This window comes from Taeniopygia guttata, chromosome 2 (genome assembly GCF_048771995.1).
Source record: "Taeniopygia guttata chromosome 2, bTaeGut7.mat, whole genome shotgun sequence".
In the NCBI taxonomy this organism is placed as follows: Eukaryota; Metazoa; Chordata; class Aves; order Passeriformes; family Estrildidae; genus Taeniopygia; species Taeniopygia guttata.
In genome coordinates this window covers 40,333,231-40,352,609 of record NC_133026.1, presented here as the reverse complement: position 1 = coordinate 40,352,609, position 19,379 = coordinate 40,333,231, and the positions used below count along the sequence as shown (strand labels likewise).

Here is a 19,379-nt window from a genome sequence, read left to right as displayed (position 1 = left end):
ACAAAATTACTCACTGGAAATATCTTAGTATTTAAAACAACACAAACCAAACTTGATCGCTGATCTTTTCTACTTGTATTTCTGGAGAAATAAAAGTCTCTTTGGAATAGGATACCTGTGCTATGTATTGCATGCTTCCTGAATTTAAAGAAAGATGATTCTTAAAACATTATCTTTGCGTCATATTTGGTATGATGTGTGAATTTGGTATGCATCAGTAAATTGCTTCTGTCAGTCTTATTTTGGTGTTATAGAACCAACTTTGAGTAGAATATTTCACTTATAAAAATGTGTCCCCTAATTAGGTATACATTTCAGAGAAGAGGATCACATCAGATCAGAAATTGATAACCAGCTCCAACCCTGCACTGAGAACCTTCCTACATCATTCTGCAAAGATTTTAGCCAGAAGCTTGATCTGTGTTTGATATATAAAAATGTATATATACACTTAAAACTAATAACTTAGTCATTATATATATGTATACATACAAATTGATAATTGTATCTCACACCCCCAGGTGGTTCATAAACATTGTATTGCCTAATCCCATAAAAATGGTAGGTTTTCTAATTTTATAAATGTATACAAAATAAGTTGTTTAAACAGTCAATCACTGAGAGTTCACTACAGATGTTAATCCAATTTGTGTGGTAATGATCAGAACAGTCAGTTTACATAAAGCATTACAGCTGTGCAATGCTGCAGTCCGGCAGTTCTGCCATCAGCAATGAGGCTTACCTACCTGGAACTGGAAATTTTTCCGATGGACTCTGCATAGTCATGCTGACAGTGAGTAAGCCCTTCCATTAGACTTGTCCACAGTGACAGCCTTTCTCCCTTTCTGCTTTTCCATCCAAGGATTGTCAGTGGAAATGTGTAAAAGGAGCTACAGCTCCTTCTACTGGGTCTTAAAGTTTTTAAGATTAAAGATTTGAGATCCTACTAGGGCTTGCAGAATTGAGTGGAAGAATGCCAATAGTGTCTCATAGCGCTCTGCATCACATTTCTTTTTAATTCTGCTTTTCACATTCCAACTAACAGCATAATTTCAGAAGCAATCACGCATTTAAAGAAGCCATAGAAAGAAGTCTGGGGACAGACTGTTGGAATAGGGACTGCTCTGCAAACTGATTGTCTGATCCATATATGACATCTCAGATGTAACAGCTTGTAAACATTATGTGTAGAGCTCCAAATAATAACTCTACAGATTTAACCAATCATGCTTTGAAGGCTGTCACTGATTTAGTGGAGCATGACCAAATCCTGTTAGAGTGCAGAATAGATTCTAGCTGAAAGTCTTACATACACTGGGTTGGGTATCTAGATAAGGATTTCAGAGACATTTTGCATGCTACAGAGATGTATGCACACAGAGAAATTAATACACACAGCTAAATTCACCATCCCATGGGCATACAACAAAGGTTTCAAACTCTGTAAACACACTCTGTAACAGTTCTGTCTGCTTCATCAGAGAGTATCACATAGCCAAATCCCTTCATAAGTAAGGACTGACTTTTACAAAGGTGAGCATGGCAGGTGTCTGAGACTGCTACATGAATGTCCAAGAAAGGCATAAAAGATTCCCTTACAATTTCAGCTGGAATACTCCAAAGCTGGTGAGATCTGTGTTTGTTTTATCATTTAGAGATGTATTTCTTTAAAATAATATAACAGTCTCAATAGTTCATTTGTTAGAGTTAATTCAATGAACAAGATTCCTGAAGATCTGTGAAATTCTCTCATCCTTCCAGCAAAATGTGGAGAAAGGGAAATTAAGTGAGTCTTTGAGACGTTTGAAAAAGCATGGGTAGGAAGCCTGTGTAGATGTTATAGTGCTCAAAGGACACTATTAGTCAAAGGTTCCTATCTTGCCCAGTGGGGATAATCAGAATTACTTTGTCTATTTTTTATCTTCCTGTGTGAAGAAAGTTCAAGAGAAAAGCATGACTAAGTGTCTTCTCCTATTTTGAGCAATACATGCTGTATTTTTCTGGCTGTAAGCCTCTGAGTGTGAATGCCAGAAGAATTTCAAGCCCCTAATATCAAAAATAATTTACTATGTAAGGACCATCTACCACATTATCATTTATATTAGTATACACAGATCCTGCAGGGTATCTTGCTTCCCAGTATAGCCAGAAATTAGCACCTTCTTGTTTGTTCAAAAACTGCATTGCACTGTTGACTGGGTTGATATGGAGTCTATTTTTCCCTTAGATAACTCAAGAGCTGAAAAATTACCCTGTTTAAACAAACTTCTGTTCTTTTCTTTTCTAGGGTGGAAAGACTGTTTTTAATCAATGACTGGAGCACTATGGAAGAGAGATGCCAAGGGTGCTCTCTAATAAAACAAAATAAAAACCTCACCTTTGGCTCTGACATACTCAGGACCAGCCAGAGACATAAGGGTCTCTTAACACTGCACTTTGTAAGATATATTTTCTTTCATTTAGATTAAAAATAAAACAAAAAAAAAGAATTAGAGAATTTTTTAAAGTTATATTTGGCCCAATTAAAATGAATCTTTTTTTGTCTCCTTCAGCTTTTTTCCAAACAGTAGAGAAATCCAAGGCTTTTCTCTTGGTGCTGTCTTCAGGGACTAATATCTTTAAGTCCTCCAAGGGTAGATCCAACTCCCTGACATTTGTCCGCCTTGAACTTGCAAAGCACTTGTAAGTTTGTTAGCCTCCAAAGTGTCAAAGAACTGCAATGATCTTTAGAAATATTCCACGTAGGAGGTTTTGCAGAAACAGCTTCATACAGCTCTACAACCTACAACTTGTTCTGGTGAACCTGTGACAGATGAGGGCAAATAAAATCCTCTGAAGTAAAATAGATATCCAGTTGAGCACGTAACACTGGGAAGATTCACAAATAAAGGAGCTCCTCTGTATCCAGCTTTTATTATTGTCATTTACCATAAAAAAGTTGGTTTGAGCCCAGATTAAACAAATCCAAGTTAGAAACAGGAACTAGACTAATTCTAACTTCATAATATACAATGAAACAGATATCAACCAAATATTAAGGCTTGTTTTTTTTTCTTGGAAACCTGACATTTATTTGACGCTGCAGAAGGAAGGAGCTGAATTTCCTGGTGTGCCTTGCCCCGGCCCTGCTTATGGACTCACCCTCAGAGAATAGAGAAGTAGGGAAGCTATGGAAAAAGCGTGTGATCACAGTAGCAGGTGCTGCAATGGCAGCTAACCTGTTACAGCTTCTTACCACCAGCTTAAGAAATCTGTCCAATCTCTGCTGAGTAGCACTGCAACAGCTCCTCAGATGAGCCAGAAGCAAGAAATGTGCCAAGTTTTGTAAATGTCTAAACCCAGGGACACTGAGGGCAGGGCTAATCAACCAATCTTGCCCAAAGTTTTATGCAATTCTGCACATTCTAAAATCTCTGCTTTTCAGCAATCAGATGAATCAACTCCCAGACTGATCTATCATTTCCAGTGACTACATATTAAGATGCTCAATGAAACAAATATTGTAGAGATTGTATATGTACAACCTATAGATATTTTACTATGATTCTAGTGGAGCTACCCTCAGCTTTAGTCTAAACAAAGGAAAGAGGAACTGTGGAAGTAGCTTGAAAAGACTGACTTTTCAATTCAAATTTTAAGCTCTCTTCCAGGAAGTACAGGATTCTTCTTGTATGTTCTTTTGCTAAGCAGAGTCAAACCTTGAGTCACAGAGAGGATAGTGTTTATTCTAAATTATCAAAGTTAAGCAGCAGTTAATGATTTGAATACCCACAGTTTAAGATAAATTAAGCTGTCATGGGACTCTTTTTGAGCCGTCATTCTAAACAAGGAAAATATCTGTGCCCTTGTGATGTCAAATACTTTATATTTCTTCACTACAGTTTTTATCATTTTCAATGACACCATAATGGAAGTGAGCAAACAGAAGAATCTATAGAGATGTTTCATTTATTCTGAAAACTCATCATCCCAGAAAAAAAAAAAAAAGATTTTACAAATTTATTCCTCTCCTTTATTTCAATTACCACGTTAATGTTTGAGACATTTCCTAATGCAAACTTCTGGCCAGAAATCTGTTTGCAGGTAAGATAGCAAACCTAAACCAAATCACAATGATCTTGCAATAAGACTGCATATCACAATTTCCATTCTGTACCAAAAGCTGCACTTTCCCATTTCCCTACTGGAATTCACTATAGGATGGCAAAACTTCATTATGTGCACATGGCAGGAGGTTAAGATGCCATGTCTTTTAAGAAGTTCTATAACCAACTGTCCAAAGCTAAGTTCAAATCCAAACATTAAAACAACAAAGTGTGGAGTGGGAAAGAAAGGAAGATTGCTTACACTAATGAGATTTTCCCTCATTAACTCTCTTGGGGTCCTTCAAACCAGAAACGACATGAATGAAAGGGCTCTGCTATAAGCAGTCAACAACACCAATATGACAAAACACACCATAAGCCTATAGTTGCAACCCTTTCATGACTGTCAAATTAAAACACAGAACAACACTGAGCCACCCTTCCCCATTCTTTTTGGCCACCAGTTCATGCACTTATAGAAGACCAGTAGTCTTTGCTTAGCAACAAGATTGCATGTTCACCACTGATCACATTAAAAATAAAGTAATGAGTCTAAACAAATCTAATGATGAGAAGAGATGCTCTCCTTCTCTGACTAATCCACACAATTTAAAATGTCTGAAATAGAAAGAATAATTCATTCATATTACAGGCTCACCAGAAACAGAAATGAGGCCCTCTATAATACTGCTTTTCAGACGATGTTTCTGACACCAAAACCCGGCATAAAACAATAATTTCATGCAAGGAGAAAGAATGCTAAATGTAACAAAAAATATGTATTTTTTTTCACATTTGCTTATGTCTAAGACTAATTCTAATATTTTTTTAGAGTTAGGGCTAGTATATGTGAGTTGTTCTGTCTGGCATGGGACAAAAAGACTGCTGGAGAAGGCTGCTGAACCATCAGCCCCCGAGTGCCTCCACCTCCCAGGGAATCACAGAGATCATTCAGGTAACTGCAGAAAAGGTTTTCATTACTTACAGCAGGATGTCCAGCACAGTAGGTGTAGCTAGCATGGGACTGGTAGTGTAAGCTTGCTCTTGGAAAGGTGTATGTATTCCAAGCAGGTTGGCTGCTATTCCACTGGGAGCTAAAGCCAGGGCTCATGGTCACTCTCGATTTACTGTTTTGGTACGTTCTCACTGTGGAGCTGGACTATCAAAAAAGAAAGAAATGCAACGTAAAAATAGCTTTTAGGGTAGAATACAAATAATGCAGCTATAAATCATCACTGTGCATACATATAATGCCACATGGTCTGGAACTAACTTGAATGTTTCCTGTAAGGAGCTGGGAAAAGCAAAAAATGGATTCCATCAAAGATATCAGTGAGAGAGTTATGTCACTGTTAGACTGATGACTGTTAGACTTCAGGCTGGGATCTAAATCAAATAGACAATCAATAAGTGATAGAAGTAAGGAGATGTTATGAAAATGTGTAGAAGGTACAATCCCAAGATTAATTGTAGAAACCTTCATATATTTTTATTATATTGACATTTATTGAACAACTGATCAGCTATGGCCATTTTACAGTAAATGGCAGTTTGGGGCCAATGTTTTAATCTATTTCTTGAAGACTTGAAATCCCATCTAATGGCTGAGCCATCACAAATCTATGTCTCAAATACACAACCTTCTAAGCACACTACAAAATTTCATGACATTCTAATTACTTAGGAAAAACAAAATCTAAAATTTTGATTTTTTTTTTTTAATTCAATTATTTCATCTGAAAGTAACCTGGACTACAGATATGTAAGTCATATGCATTCTTTCAGTCCTTCTCTCATTTTACTTTAATTGTAGCTTTCTGCTTCTAGTCTTCGTTTTCTGAAAAATATTCCTAATAAACATCTGCACTGTTAGGGGTGGTTTATTAGGGCAGCAAAAAATAATCAATTTTCAAAAGAGTAGAAGATGCATAGGAGTGGATGAATTTTTAGCAGGTATTTAGGTTGTTCTTCAAAGACATGCAAATGTACCTTTTTTTCCATATTCTGCTCTTCATTCGGGTTTTGCTTGCTTTCTTTTTATCGGCAAAGGTGTTCTTAATTTCCCATGCAAATTTACCCCAGCTAATTGTAGTTATTATAAAACTAAACCCATCTTTTTTAGAGCATTAAATTTACAGTGACCTTGTTTATACACTAAAAGCTCGAGAAATATGAACACAAATAATATTTCTTCGAAATGCTTATAAATGTCCCTGTTAACAAATTGATGCTATCAATTTCAAAAGCTATACTCAAGAATGACACTTCATTTATTTTTACCCTCCTTGCAAAGACGACTTTTATACATCAAATGTGTAGCATTAACCAAATATCAATATGGGCCACCATCAAACAAGGTGTTTCACATGATCCAAAACCATTCTTACCCTGAAGTGCTTACAAGATAAATGAGAAGGTCAGGGAAAGGATGAAAGAGCAGAGTCTGGTGTAGAAGCATGGAAAACAGCTTCATAAACATGACTTTCAGTTTGATTTCAATGCTTCAGCTCAGTTTCATTGGGAGAGAATTAGAGAATTTGAAAGAAAAGAGGACAGAGAAAAGACATACAAAAAGCTTTCAAGGACACATTCTAGCTGTAAAAATATATACGCTGTAGTCTTTCCAATTTTTAATACTGTATTTAGACCAGCTGCTTGCAGAAATTACAGGCCATGCTGGCATGGACTGAACATGCCCTCTTCGTTTAATTTAATTTTCAAAAGTTTAAGTACACAAAGTTTGACTCAGTTATCAATTGCTGTATAAACTTTAAGTTCAAGAAAAGGCCAAACGACTTCCTGCATGTGTTTATTTCCTGTACCGCCGATTAGGAAGCCTGAAAAGAGCAGTTTCCGCTCACCAGCTCTCAATATCTCGACAGATTCGCCTCCCGCCCCCACTCCTAAGAGAAGGATTCCTGCGGTGTGATTTCTAAAGATTTAACTTACGACTAGCTGAACACAAAGCGTATGAATGAACACTAAAACCCACACTAAACTCTCATTAGTCACTGTGTGTGACAAGTGGTTACTTTGTTCTTACAAAAGGCTTTAGGAGAAAAAAATATCTGCCCCTACAGTTAAAGGGGCTTATTTGAAATAAATCTTTTTGTATGAATTTAAATCATGACAAATCAAAGGAAAGAGGCTATAGCTACAGCTAGGAGAAAAAAAAAAAAAAAAAACCACAAAAAAAAACCAACTGAGGAGTTTTAATGTGGGGTTTTTATTTTTTTTTTCTTTCCCCTTTTACCCTCTTTCCCCAAAGAGCAGAAACTGCATTTTCTTTCCTTTGACGTATTACTTATCTTTCAGATCACTCCTCAAAGACATATCTTTCTTTCTGGGCCTTGGTAGACTTGCTTCTACATAAGAGATGAAGGCCAGGTTTTGTTTCAGCCACATCAAGTAAGTTTTTAGCCCTAATGTACTTTTCCGTGTACATTTCTCCCCTCTATAAACATCAGATATTCAAGTATGGCTGCTTATTAACTCCTCTTGAGAAGTTGATCCCTCACTGAATATTCTGTGAACACTGAGCTATTCTATCCTAATAAGAACTTCGCTCCTTCCTGTCACTTCTGATGGGTTTTCATTGTATGGACCAGTGGAAGGTATTTATGGCTGATGTGATGTAAAGGTGCATTGTTAGTTGTGATAATTGTTAATTGATTATTTTCACAATGGCAGCAAACTCCACTACAGTAAGGAGAGATCTGCTACTGGCACTACATAGATGTGCACGATCCCTGTTCGCTTCTGAAAGAATAAGAGCAAAAAATGAGCCTGTTTTTCACACAGCCTACCTGAGTTGCTGGACAGCCTTCTGCCTGGCTTTTGTTTGTGTGCCACACAAAACACCCTTCCAGATCTGTCCCCTGCTGGGGACACGGTTCAGCCCCAGTGCTAAATCCAGGCACAGAGTTGAGCCCCTCTGCCCCCTTTCTATTCCTCCACCCTGCTCCTATCCCACACGGGGTGCATTAGGAACAGTGAGGCATTCAGAGCACCAAGGATGCAAAGGTTGTCCTTCCCATGCAGATCTCTCAGGATGCAGTGGCACAGAAATGAGATCCCACAGACCTCTCAGGCTGGCCAGGAGCCATGCATGAGAGCTCCCTGTGAGGAAACCCCTCCGCTCTGAATAGCTCTGGTCAGGGACCACCATGTTTGAACCTATAAAATCTGCTCTCTTGCTGCTGGATCACTTCCAGGAAAAACCCAAAACATATAGGAAAACAAAGCAAAGAACAGTGGAGACACTCACAGGATAATTGGCTTTGAAATCTTGAAGAAATACAGCTTGTCTGCCAGAAAATAGAGATTGCTGCACCACCAGCCACAAAGTCCCAGGACAGCCTGGTCCCCTCAGGTGGTCAGGGAGCAAGGACGTGAAACCAGGGACTCCAGCTCTGCTCAACAAAACGCTGCATACCTCTGCAGCCTTCTCACCATAGTGAAGAGGCAGCTCTGGGAAAGACACTGGACCAACTGGGAGAGCTGGAAGGGGGCAGTGGTGCCCGGGGGCAGGTGCCCAGGTGCTGGCAGTGCAAGGCAGCCCCTGCCAGGTGAGGCTGGGGCTGTACCTGCCATACACAACCACTCCCCCACACACTCCAGGGCACAGCTGGGTCCTGCCTCTGGGAAAATGGATTATGAAAACAGCAAAACGCCGCCTGGGAGTGAGGGAAAAAGTGAGAAACGTGCCTGTGAGCATCGGGGGCAGAGCAGGACAAGGGTGAGAAGGCTCCCCTTAGCTCCTGGGGAGCCCACCTGGAGCAAGTGTGGGACAGGAGCTGTGAAGAAACGCATGCTGGAGGAGGTGGAGATGTCCTGAAGGAACTGTGGCCTACACGAGAGCAGAGGATGAACAAGAGGAGCAGGAGAGGGAGAACATCCAACCTCCCTGTGCAGGGATGGGAAGCAGGCTCAGGAACAGAAGAGTAAAACTGAGCCTGGGAAAAAGACAGAGGGAAGAAGGGGTGGGTATTGTCATAATTTCCCCTTCTTTTTTACTATGCCAACTTATTTTAACTGGTATCAAGTTATTTTTCCCACGTGGAGTCTGGTTTTGCCTGTGAAGCTAGTTGCTAAATGATCACCCCGTATTTATCTTGACCCATGAGATTTTCCACTTTATTTTCCACCCATTTTTTACTGAGGAGGAGGAGTAAAAGAGCCTCTGGATAGGTGTCTGTCTCACCACAAACTGGCAGGTCCTGTGGCACGTGAGCTTTTACTCAGGATTTAGAAGTGTGTCTCTTTCCTCTTAACTACTGATTCCATCAAGAAATTGAATAACCTCTCCCCATAATTCTAATGTCTTATTTATAGCTCTTAGGTTGTCAATGGCAGACCACAACTGCCACTTCTGGGACAACCCAGTCCCCTTTTGTCAGAAAACTTCTGCAAAAAATTATCAGATTAAAACAAACAAAACCCATCACCAAACCCAAAATCAATCAAAAAAAAACCCAAAAACTTTTTCCCTCCTTGTTATGTCTTGCCAGAAACAAGAAATATTATAAAGCAAGACGAGAATTTTATTTTCCTTGAGTAAGCTAGTCCAGCACCTTTATACCCCAAAGGTCTAATGCAGTGTAAAATTGAGATCAGTAAAATATAAATGTCTAAGCATATTTTAAAGTGTAACTTTTTTTTCTGTGCCTTAATTTCTCTGGTTTATAAGTATGGATAATCTTACTTTAAAACATTTAGAGTAATCTTTTCCTTGTGTTTGTAAAAGATTTGAATATTTTTGGACATAAGCATGAGTGAAGTGGAAAGTGTTATTAGTATTATTAGTACTTCTTGAGCTTAACTGCTTTTGGTTCTTAGCTCTTGTAATAGCTGATGTGTGAAGTTTAACAGTGGAAAAAATAGAACATAGTATTTATGGAACAATTTTTCTCATCAAAGCACTGTGCACATTTAAGGTGGCAATATTTTTGACTGGTGCAACACTTCCAACTTTTAAAGAAGTTTATAGTGGATGTAAGAATGAGCAGCCTCTCTATTCATATGTGAATAAAGCACACCCTTTGACTAGGACATTAAACAAAATTGATAGTTCTGACACAGCTTCAAGTCATCATACCCATGCCCTCCACTCTTTTGCATTACAGTGTCATCACACAGTAAACTAACAGGAAAACTGTGTGCTAACTTCTGAATTTCCACACCATGTCACATGCAAGATTTACTACATCTATCAGACACCTTTCTGCAAAACATTCCAAGACGCTATGATTATTATTGGCTTTGGCACTCCAAAAGAAGGGAGAGGTCCAAATGTTGTTCTCCATACTACCTCTTGACTAACATTGACTTAAAAAAAAACAAAGCCAAAACCAAAAAACAAGTGGGATTAAAGAGGTGTAAACATCTGAATTCAGCCTCCCATTTCCTCATCTTTTAAAAGCAACTTTACAGAGCTATGATGTCATTTTCTTAGCCCACACAATTTGAGCTGTTTTCAGTCCCCTAGATTTTCATTATAGAATGGTTCTGTCTTCAGCTGCATCTTCTGGGTTTTTTGGGGTTTTTTTTCTGAAAGGAATTGTTATTGAAAGGGTATCCACCCTCTTCCCATATTCCTTCAAGGGATTTGACCTCCCCTATTTTGGATGCTAAAATGATTACAGAAGATGGAAAAAGCCAAGGAGAGAAAGTGCCATTCTGGAGGTACTGCTTCCAGGAACTTTATGCTTGTATTTGGATCAGGCCATGATGCAAAGTACAGTCCTATACTCCTAAAAGTTTGTATGCTTTAAAAAATACTACTGTTCCCATACTAGAAATCAAAGGTTTCCTATGACCTGTAAAAGTAAGAAATGAAAATAGCTTCCTTGGAACATTATTGCATGAGCTAAAATGTTGTGGGTTTTTTTACGCTCAGAGAAAATATGAAACTGGCAAACTAAATCTGAAGTTAGTTCATCACAAAATCCCCCTGAGAGACCTTAAAGATTTGGGAAACTGAAGAGCGAAGGTTTTTTTTTTTCTTTTGGGGTTGTAATGAAAACAAAACATGGAAGATATTGAAGATTGGTTTTGGGTTGTTTTTTTTTAATGGCAGAAAAGAGGAATTTTGTGCTGCTACTTTTCCCAACATAATCATTCACCATAGCTTGCAAATCTTTCGCAGTCTAGGACCAGATTTCATCTGTTTCAGTAAGAAATGAGTTTTTACTATTTGGCCATTGCAGATTTCAAGTTTATCAAGTTTGTCTCATAACTTAAAAAAAAAAAAAACTTTAGAGACATGATCAAATTTGAGAGAAACATTGTTTTTCCAGACATGGGATTGAAACACAATATGCTCTACCTGGAAAAACAGGATCAACTGAAAGAAATAGCATTCCACTGAAACCACAGAGAAATGATGAGGCTGTATTTCATACCTCGGCATACATGTAAGATTACAGCTCAGTCAGTGGATCCAAAAGCACTGAATACTTGCCCCACACCATGACAAAAGTCAGGATGTGCAGCCCATCTGCCCCCTCCCAATAAGTGAGAGAGAAATGCTCTCTTGGCAGGCAGGCTCCCTGCCAGCCAGGTGAAAGGGACCCAGGCCTGCACAGCTGGAATACTTACAGCTGGGGCCCTGTATGGATGCTAAGTTGAGAGACTTTTTAGGATAGATCTCAAATAACTCAAGGAATGTAGTCCAGAAAAAGATTTTGCCATTCATTATTTTCCCCCAGAGTTATTATGCTTTGAAAACAAAATATATATGGCTTTCACACTCTCTGGTTAGAATTGCTGTCATTTCCAGTGACACACTGTAATTCATGTTGTACTTTTAACTGTTACTTGAATCCCAAGAGCAATTTTTCCTGGGCAAAATATGAAACATTACTCTTGTAGTTACAAGAGAGTGAGAAGAAGAGCTGAAAAAATGAAGGCCTTCACAGCTTGAGGAAGAGGCCACGAAGAGGCTGGCTTTCTGCCATCTTAGCAACCACACCATGGGCAAAGGATTATTAATAGGAGATAGGCCAGTGGTCATCCAGATTAAAGCCTAAAAACCTCTTGGCAACCTGTGTGGGACACACCAAAAAAGTTGCTGTTACCTGATGGATCGCTAAGCAAGAGACCACTGGGTTTCAGTCAACTCCTGCACACACACCCCTCTCCAAAAGCACTACCAGCACCAGTTCTCAGCAGGCAAAGTCAATGCAAAGGAGTCTCAAGAAATGCTCCTGTAGTTCAAACTAATTTCTCCAGAATAGGAAAAGGAATTTTGCATGCATAAGAGATGCCTTTAATGGTTTTGTTACCCATGTAGTACCAAGACATAGGGAATGGGGACATTCATGCTTCTGGACCACTCATTTGTATGTCTTGCTTCCACAGAAAGGAAAATGAAAGGTGACTTTCCAAAATGTATGTATTTTTTTTGTTTAATTTGGTTACCTTATTTGTAAAAAGTAAACTGGGATTAAAATGTCTTTCTACTAGATGGGATTCTTTTTGATCTAGTTTAAACCTTTGATTTACTTTTAAACACAGTGAATATCTTGACTCCAAGTAAGGCCATGTCAAAGTTTCTCCTGTTCAGAATATAATATAGTCAATGTATTGTGATAAATTTAAATCATAACAACCTCAGAAGGACACTGAATATGACCTTGTAATGGTAGGTCATTAAGTAATTATTTTCTGAAAATAAATCACACTGGCATTTGTTAAATTTACTTCAGCCTTTTTTAAAACATCATGGTTGCAATTTAAAGCAGTGGAGCACTGTGTTAGCCCAAGATGAGAATGAATTGAGTATTTCTAGTAAACTCTGGTAAGATAGCACAGGTTAGGACCCTTTCACAGATGACCTGAATATTTCTGATTTCCAAAGAAGTCACCCACATAAAATAAACCACTCTATTCAATACTCCTATGAATGCATATACAGCCCATCTGTACAGAGTAACTGGAGAAAATTACGTTCTTCAACCAGCAGCTGTTAAGCACATAAGTCACAGAGGCAAAGAATTTGCTCTAGATCAGAAAGTCTATTATTAAGGATATGTGTTGATAACATACAAAACATATCACTGACAGATCTCCAGAGTAATAATTTTTACAAGGTCTAAGAATGCCTGTCTCATATGTGCTTGTTGCCACTTTTAAAGGAATTTTCTGCAAAATACACAGCAGTATTTGGGACTTAGAGCATTCCCTTGGTAAACCACAGAACAAAACAGGGTGATGTAAAAATTGAAAAAAAAAATTATTATAAATGTATTTCCTTAGGATCACATTTCCAAGTACACAGGGCTCTTCTATAAATTCTGCTGTAAGCCAACAAACCACTTATATCTACATCTTATTTTTCTGTGTAACACTAATTGCAACACAAGTTCAGGAGCTTTACAGATTAATGACGGATTTTAGCATTTACCTATGCGCCAAGTTGGGACTTTTTACAGACAGCTAACATCTTTTGTGAAACTCATTATTTTTTGATAGTTTGGGTAGAAAAAGAATTATTTCATTAACACTTGAATTCCTTCTCCTTTTACAGTACCCAAAAGTAGTTTTCACTATGTTCTACAAGATCTTAACATTTTTTATGATGTATCTGTTTACTTAATGTACATCGAATTGCTCCATGAACAATAAATCAACCACTGTTTTGGATACAAAATGCATTTTCCTCACACCAGATCTGCAATACACAACTTTGTTTTAGACAACCCCAAGAGTAACAACTGGCTGACAATTTAAGCAAATCTGAAACATTAACCAGTGAATGTAATCTGGAATGAGATATGAGGGAAGGGGGATGCTTATGAACAATTGAAAAATGTCCATGGCACATCACTTCTGCAATTTTACCAAATACAGTCAAATTTCTTTCCTTGGCTGCAGTAGGGCAAGTGTTGATTCCAGCATCACATGCATATTATAAGCCTTCATGTACAGAAAATGCTTACCTTACTAAATAAGTGCAGTTATGAAACAGATTTGGCCACTGGGAAGAATTCTGTAAATCCTACAAAACTAACCAATGTACTCCAGCTAACTCCTGTGGATGGGTTTGCATGCTTTTGTAAACCTCCCTGTGGGATTAGGACATTTATCAAAGCTATGATTTCCTTCCCATAATATTATATCTATTGTATACCAGGAGTTCTGCAGGTGCATGATTTATCCATCCTGTCATTAGCTACAATACCCTCCAAACAGTTTTTATTTTCTGCTAGAGAAACAAATACTCCTCCCATAAATTGTTTTACTGCTGATTGGTGAACAGGCTCCTGCTCCCTTGACAATAAAACAGCTTGCTTTCTCTGACCATGGAGTTATAATTTCTAGCACAACAATCTGAAGCTCAGCACCATTTCTTATGGAATTAAGTAATACAGGGAAAATTATAGCTCTTTTCAATATCACGCCTGAACTCTCATTATCTGTTAAGCACCAACACGTTTGATCACTTGAGGGACATTACAGTCAACATAGCCCTAAAGATCCAACCAAAGGAACACAGAAGAATGAAGCAAAAGCCAGAGAAAGAGAACAGAAAAAAATAATCTTTTTAAATTGAAATCAAAACCTAATGTGAATTTTACTACTTGATTCAGGATTTGCCAAAGGTATCTGTTGGGCTGAAAATGCTCCATGAACATTTTAAAAAACAAGGAGAAAACTGGATAGCCAGGAAATTCAGAAATGAAAAGCTGTTTCTTACTCAGTAGGATCATACTCAGACAGGCCTTTCACTCAAATTAATTATTCATAGAACCATATATATTGTATATGACACATTTGAATGTGAAAAGGCTAATATCCTCTGTCTTTTCCTGTACTCAACTGATCCATTAGAAATGTAATAGGCAGTCTAATAATTCCATGGCTTCAGTAGGACAGACAAAAAAAACAAAACAGAAAGTGGAATGAACTACAAAGAGAAAAAGAAAATAAGAAGACATTTTCAAGACCATGTCTCAGGGTATTCCAAATCAATTTCAACTGCCTCAGATATCTGTTGAGTATCAAATACAGAACAGAGTAAAATGCACACAGGGCTACTAAGTTGTCAAGAAAAGCTGCTTTTTGTTCCCTTAAGCTTTGTGCACTCATACTGGAGAAGAGAGAGATGATTACCTTATTAAAAGGGATGAGCAAATTATAACTGGGAAGTTGACTATAAATTGTATTATTTCAGTGCAGCGAGAACTGGATTTCCAGGATACATCAATATACAGTTACAGATTTCACTAAAAAATAAGTAAATCTCAATGAAAAATGACATTAAAATTTCCAAAATAAAAGACAATAGAAATACCTAAATGATAGTATGCTATGGGATCAGAGCTTATAAGATTTGCTTAGTTTTGCTTTTATTCCCCTGGGAAAAAAAAAAAGGCAATGAAAGGCTATTAAAATCCAAATAATTCTGCACATTATTGACAATCCTGTGGTCTAAAGTAGATGGGGGAGACACAGGCATGAACAAACAAACAAAAATATCATTAAGACCACTCAGTGAATCTGAAGGAACAGAGCAGAATGAGATACACACGAGGCGCTCATGCTGAACATCTGACCATGCAAAGCTTCTCTGGCTTTGGTCTGCACGGCATTAGGAACAATGGCACTACTCATGGCCTCAAAGTAAACCATGAGCATAAGAAAACAGATCCCTGACAAAGCTTTGTCAAAACTACTTCTGAGTTAAACACAGTTCTCTCGTGCATCACTGTCTACTGTATGCAAAGATAATATCAGTCAAATGCTTCTATATATGCTATAACACTTTTACTATAAAGTATCAATGTGAATGCAAACAATCAACCTCCCCATAATAGTCCTTTTCCTTCTAACTATAAGCCACTCCTTTTATTCTCACCAGCTAAAGATACAGGGCTGACTTGCTTTTGGCCAAGCCACAAGTGTTTCAGATTGGCATTTTATACTTTATGAGTTGATAAACCAAAATAACAATAACAAAATGGCAATTACTTACATTTTAGAAAGGTTACTGCAGTAAGGAAAACACAGGTTCTGAAAATAGCTTCAGTTGTCATGAAATTACACTGCTGAAAAAAAATAAGCCCAACACACTACACATTGAGGGGCTCTAAGTGGAAAGCAGAGATCTTTTGAATCCTGTTGGAGGGTGCTCAAATAAGAGAAGTCATTGAGCCTCAAGAGAGGAAATCCAGCTGAAGCTCCTCAGAGCCTGGCATGTGGAGCTGTACTTCTTCACTTAGGAAACACTGACAGCTAGGGGAATGACTCAGTGCAACTCAGCCTAAGGGATTTTTTCCCCTAGTGCCCAATGGGATAAAGAAGATTCAGATCCTTCCTATTGAACTTCAACATCATAAACTTGACAGATAAACAGGGGGACAGAAACCTCTACTTTTGTGTTTCTCTCTGATGTACCCAGAGCTCCCTTTCATATTCCTAAATGTTTGTTAAAATGTTAAAATCAAGATTTTAAAATATAAGTACAGCAATCATGTCCAGGCTGCACAAATCAGATGAGAAATTAATGGAGACTGAGCAGAAGAGAGAAGATGACCAGAAACCACAGCAGAAGTCTCTGAGGATAAGCAGACACTGTCCTGTCACATTGTACCCACTTGGTTTAAAACCTCTGCTTCTGAAGTCAAAGCCTTTCTAGAGTTGATGACTATATTTCCAAAGCCTGAAGATGAGTAGAATTTCTTACCCCTCTGTAAGGACGCTGGTCTTAAATGCTAGAGAATTAACAGAAAATTAATACCCTAGAAATTCCTTTAAAAGGCATATTTTGAATCTCATATTTCTGTGTCAGTAGATCTCTGCTGCTCTGTGGCTAGAATATACATTTCAGGAAAATTTCCCATACTGTATATATCTTTTGTATCCCAACATGTATGGGTGCCTTAAACTTATTGGAGAAAAAGGAAAAAACAGTAATAATAAAAGATTTGTACAGAAGCGTACAACATTAGTTACCTTATTTAACGTGAACACTTCAGAACTTTTGAAGATTGTCAAAGAGATATTTTGGAGGTACATTATTTGTTCAGTTTAAAATAGATTTTAAAAGTTCCAATCACCTATAAGTAGCTTCAAGATTATTTAAGTGCAACTTTCAGTATCTAGCGAACTGTTACATAGATACTAAGGGTAAGTTAATGAATATAGATATAAAAGAAAGGAATCTCATCTACTATATCTGGAATAAAAAGATGGCTTTTCATCTAAGGAGGAAAACTATTATTTGGAAGATCAAGAATCACCATTACCTCTGAATCAGGCTTCTTATGTGACTTAAACATTGCACAGCTCTTTCTCAGCCTCTAACAGAATTTACTGCTTCCTGTTTCACCCTTTGGCAGAATGCATGACATCTTTTGTCCATTCAAATGTTAACAGCAAAGTCCCAAATCAATCACCAATCATCTAATCACTGAATCAGGTTTTTGGTCAATTTTCAGGTATATAATGGGTATGAAATACTCATCATACTTGTATGATCACGAACAAACACAACAAAAGACACAGAAAGGCCTCTAGTAATTCACATATATCATGTAAGCATAATTAAGTGGAATAAATAACAACACAGGCAGAACAATACAAAGGATGTTTCCAATTTTGTTTAAATCTGATGGCAGACTAATTTTTTAATGGAGCAAAAACCAGGAACATGAATTAGGTGGATTTAAGAAGTTAACACCATAAAAGAGCAAAAATGAGGGAAGTAAATTTGAAGAGCTGAATCATTATAATAGAGCTTTACTCCATCTCATTCAGCTATGTATATTTACATGTGTACATCTATGTCTATATTACATAAGGGGAAAATGTTGAAATTAAACATGCCTTGTTACAACATAGTGTATATTCTTTTTAACTTATATACTTTAAAAGAAACATTAGGAGGAAAGAGTTAATATAATTTTTTTAATTGTCTGCTGTAAGCTTTTATGTAACATGAATGCAGAAAGACACAGGAAAAAAATTAGTTTACAGCTTAAGTATTGAAGAAAATCAAAATATATGTATGTCACTATCTCCTGTAATTTTAGAAATATCTGCTGTAGACTATCATTTTACCCAAATTGCAGATACTACTGCACAATGGAATAGTCACACTTAAACTGTTCAAATATTTGATGGCACTGTCAACCTTTTAACAAAATTAAAAAAAAAAAAAGGATGCTGAATAAATGCTAGTCACACCATGATTTGAGGTTACCCACGTATTTTACAGGCCTCTTTTACTTAGGCCACAATACAGAAGAATGTGTATTTTCTATACTGACTTTCCTAATAAGAATTGTTAACTAAGATGGATAGATCAAACTGATAGAACATACATAAGGGTTTTTTTTTGCTGCTGCCTAATATTCTGAGTCAGAAACATTGTAATTCATAAAAAACTCTCTAGAGAAAATATTAATTAATGCAAAACAATTTCATTAGTTGATGAAAAACCATTTTTAGTTTAAAAAATATTTTTAAGAAACAGAAAATTTTACTCTAAAAAAAGTAAGTATTTTCTTCTATTCTACAATTTAAAAAAATATGCAGGAATATAGTTGCTATAAAAAAATAGAATTCAGATTTTTTAAGGCAAATTTTAAGAAATTATTTGATTTCATGGATCACATCCAGCTGATCAAAGAAAGGCAAATTTGTTAGATGAAGCAGAAGATACAGCGTTTACCTGTCTCTTTAACATCAGAGTCATACATTTTGACAAGATTCTGATAACCATTCATCTGCAAAAATTTGATAACTTTAGGAGGTGTCATTCAGACCCTGGATGTCAGTTTTGTTCTGGATGCCAAGGTCCCAGTGCAAAAAGAACCCTTAAGCATATGCACAGCTGTAAGCACAGGAAGAAGCCTACAGGAGCTCAGAGGATTCGTTACAGTACTAGAATCATAGAAAAGATTTTCATTTGAGAGACTTAAATATCTAACAGAATTGATCTTGTGCTGAAGATAAAAACTTTATTTCTTCCCAGGAACAAAAAGATGGAGGCTTAGATAGGAAAGGGGGGGACTTTGTTGTTTACTTTAAAAGGATATAAATCTTCATGATGCAGGGTATAAAAGAAAGATTAATACTCTCTGGGCAGGATATTCTACTCTTACTATGCACAGTATATCTTGCACCTTTTTCTGAAGCATTTAGCAATGGCTCATGGAACAAGAGATGTTTAATGGTCTGATACGGCCTTGCTGCATCGATCACTGTGATACAGCAATCAACCAGAGGGTGCATATGGCCCCATTTGATCTTTACATGAGAATTCCACTATCCTAATCTCCAAAACAT

General features: G+C 37.3%; 1 protein-coding gene across 10 annotated transcripts in view; it reads right to left on the bottom strand.

Moving 5' to 3' along the window:
* Positions 1-19,379, bottom strand: part of RBMS3 (RNA binding motif single stranded interacting protein 3) — a 757,514-nt gene that overhangs the window by 482,605 nt on the left and 255,530 nt on the right. For 6 of the 10 annotated variants that reach the window (XM_072925745.1, XM_072925741.1, XM_072925742.1 and 3 more), the window contains one exon: positions 5,071-5,244. The exons of 2 other annotated variants lie outside the window; for them this stretch is intronic. In XM_072925745.1, coding sequence (XP_072781846.1) covers positions 5,071-5,244 — 174 coding nt within the window. The remainder of the gene's footprint in view (positions 1-5,070; positions 5,245-19,379) is intronic. 2 more of the 10 variants (XM_072925744.1, XM_072925749.1) reach the window with 1 other exon arrangement.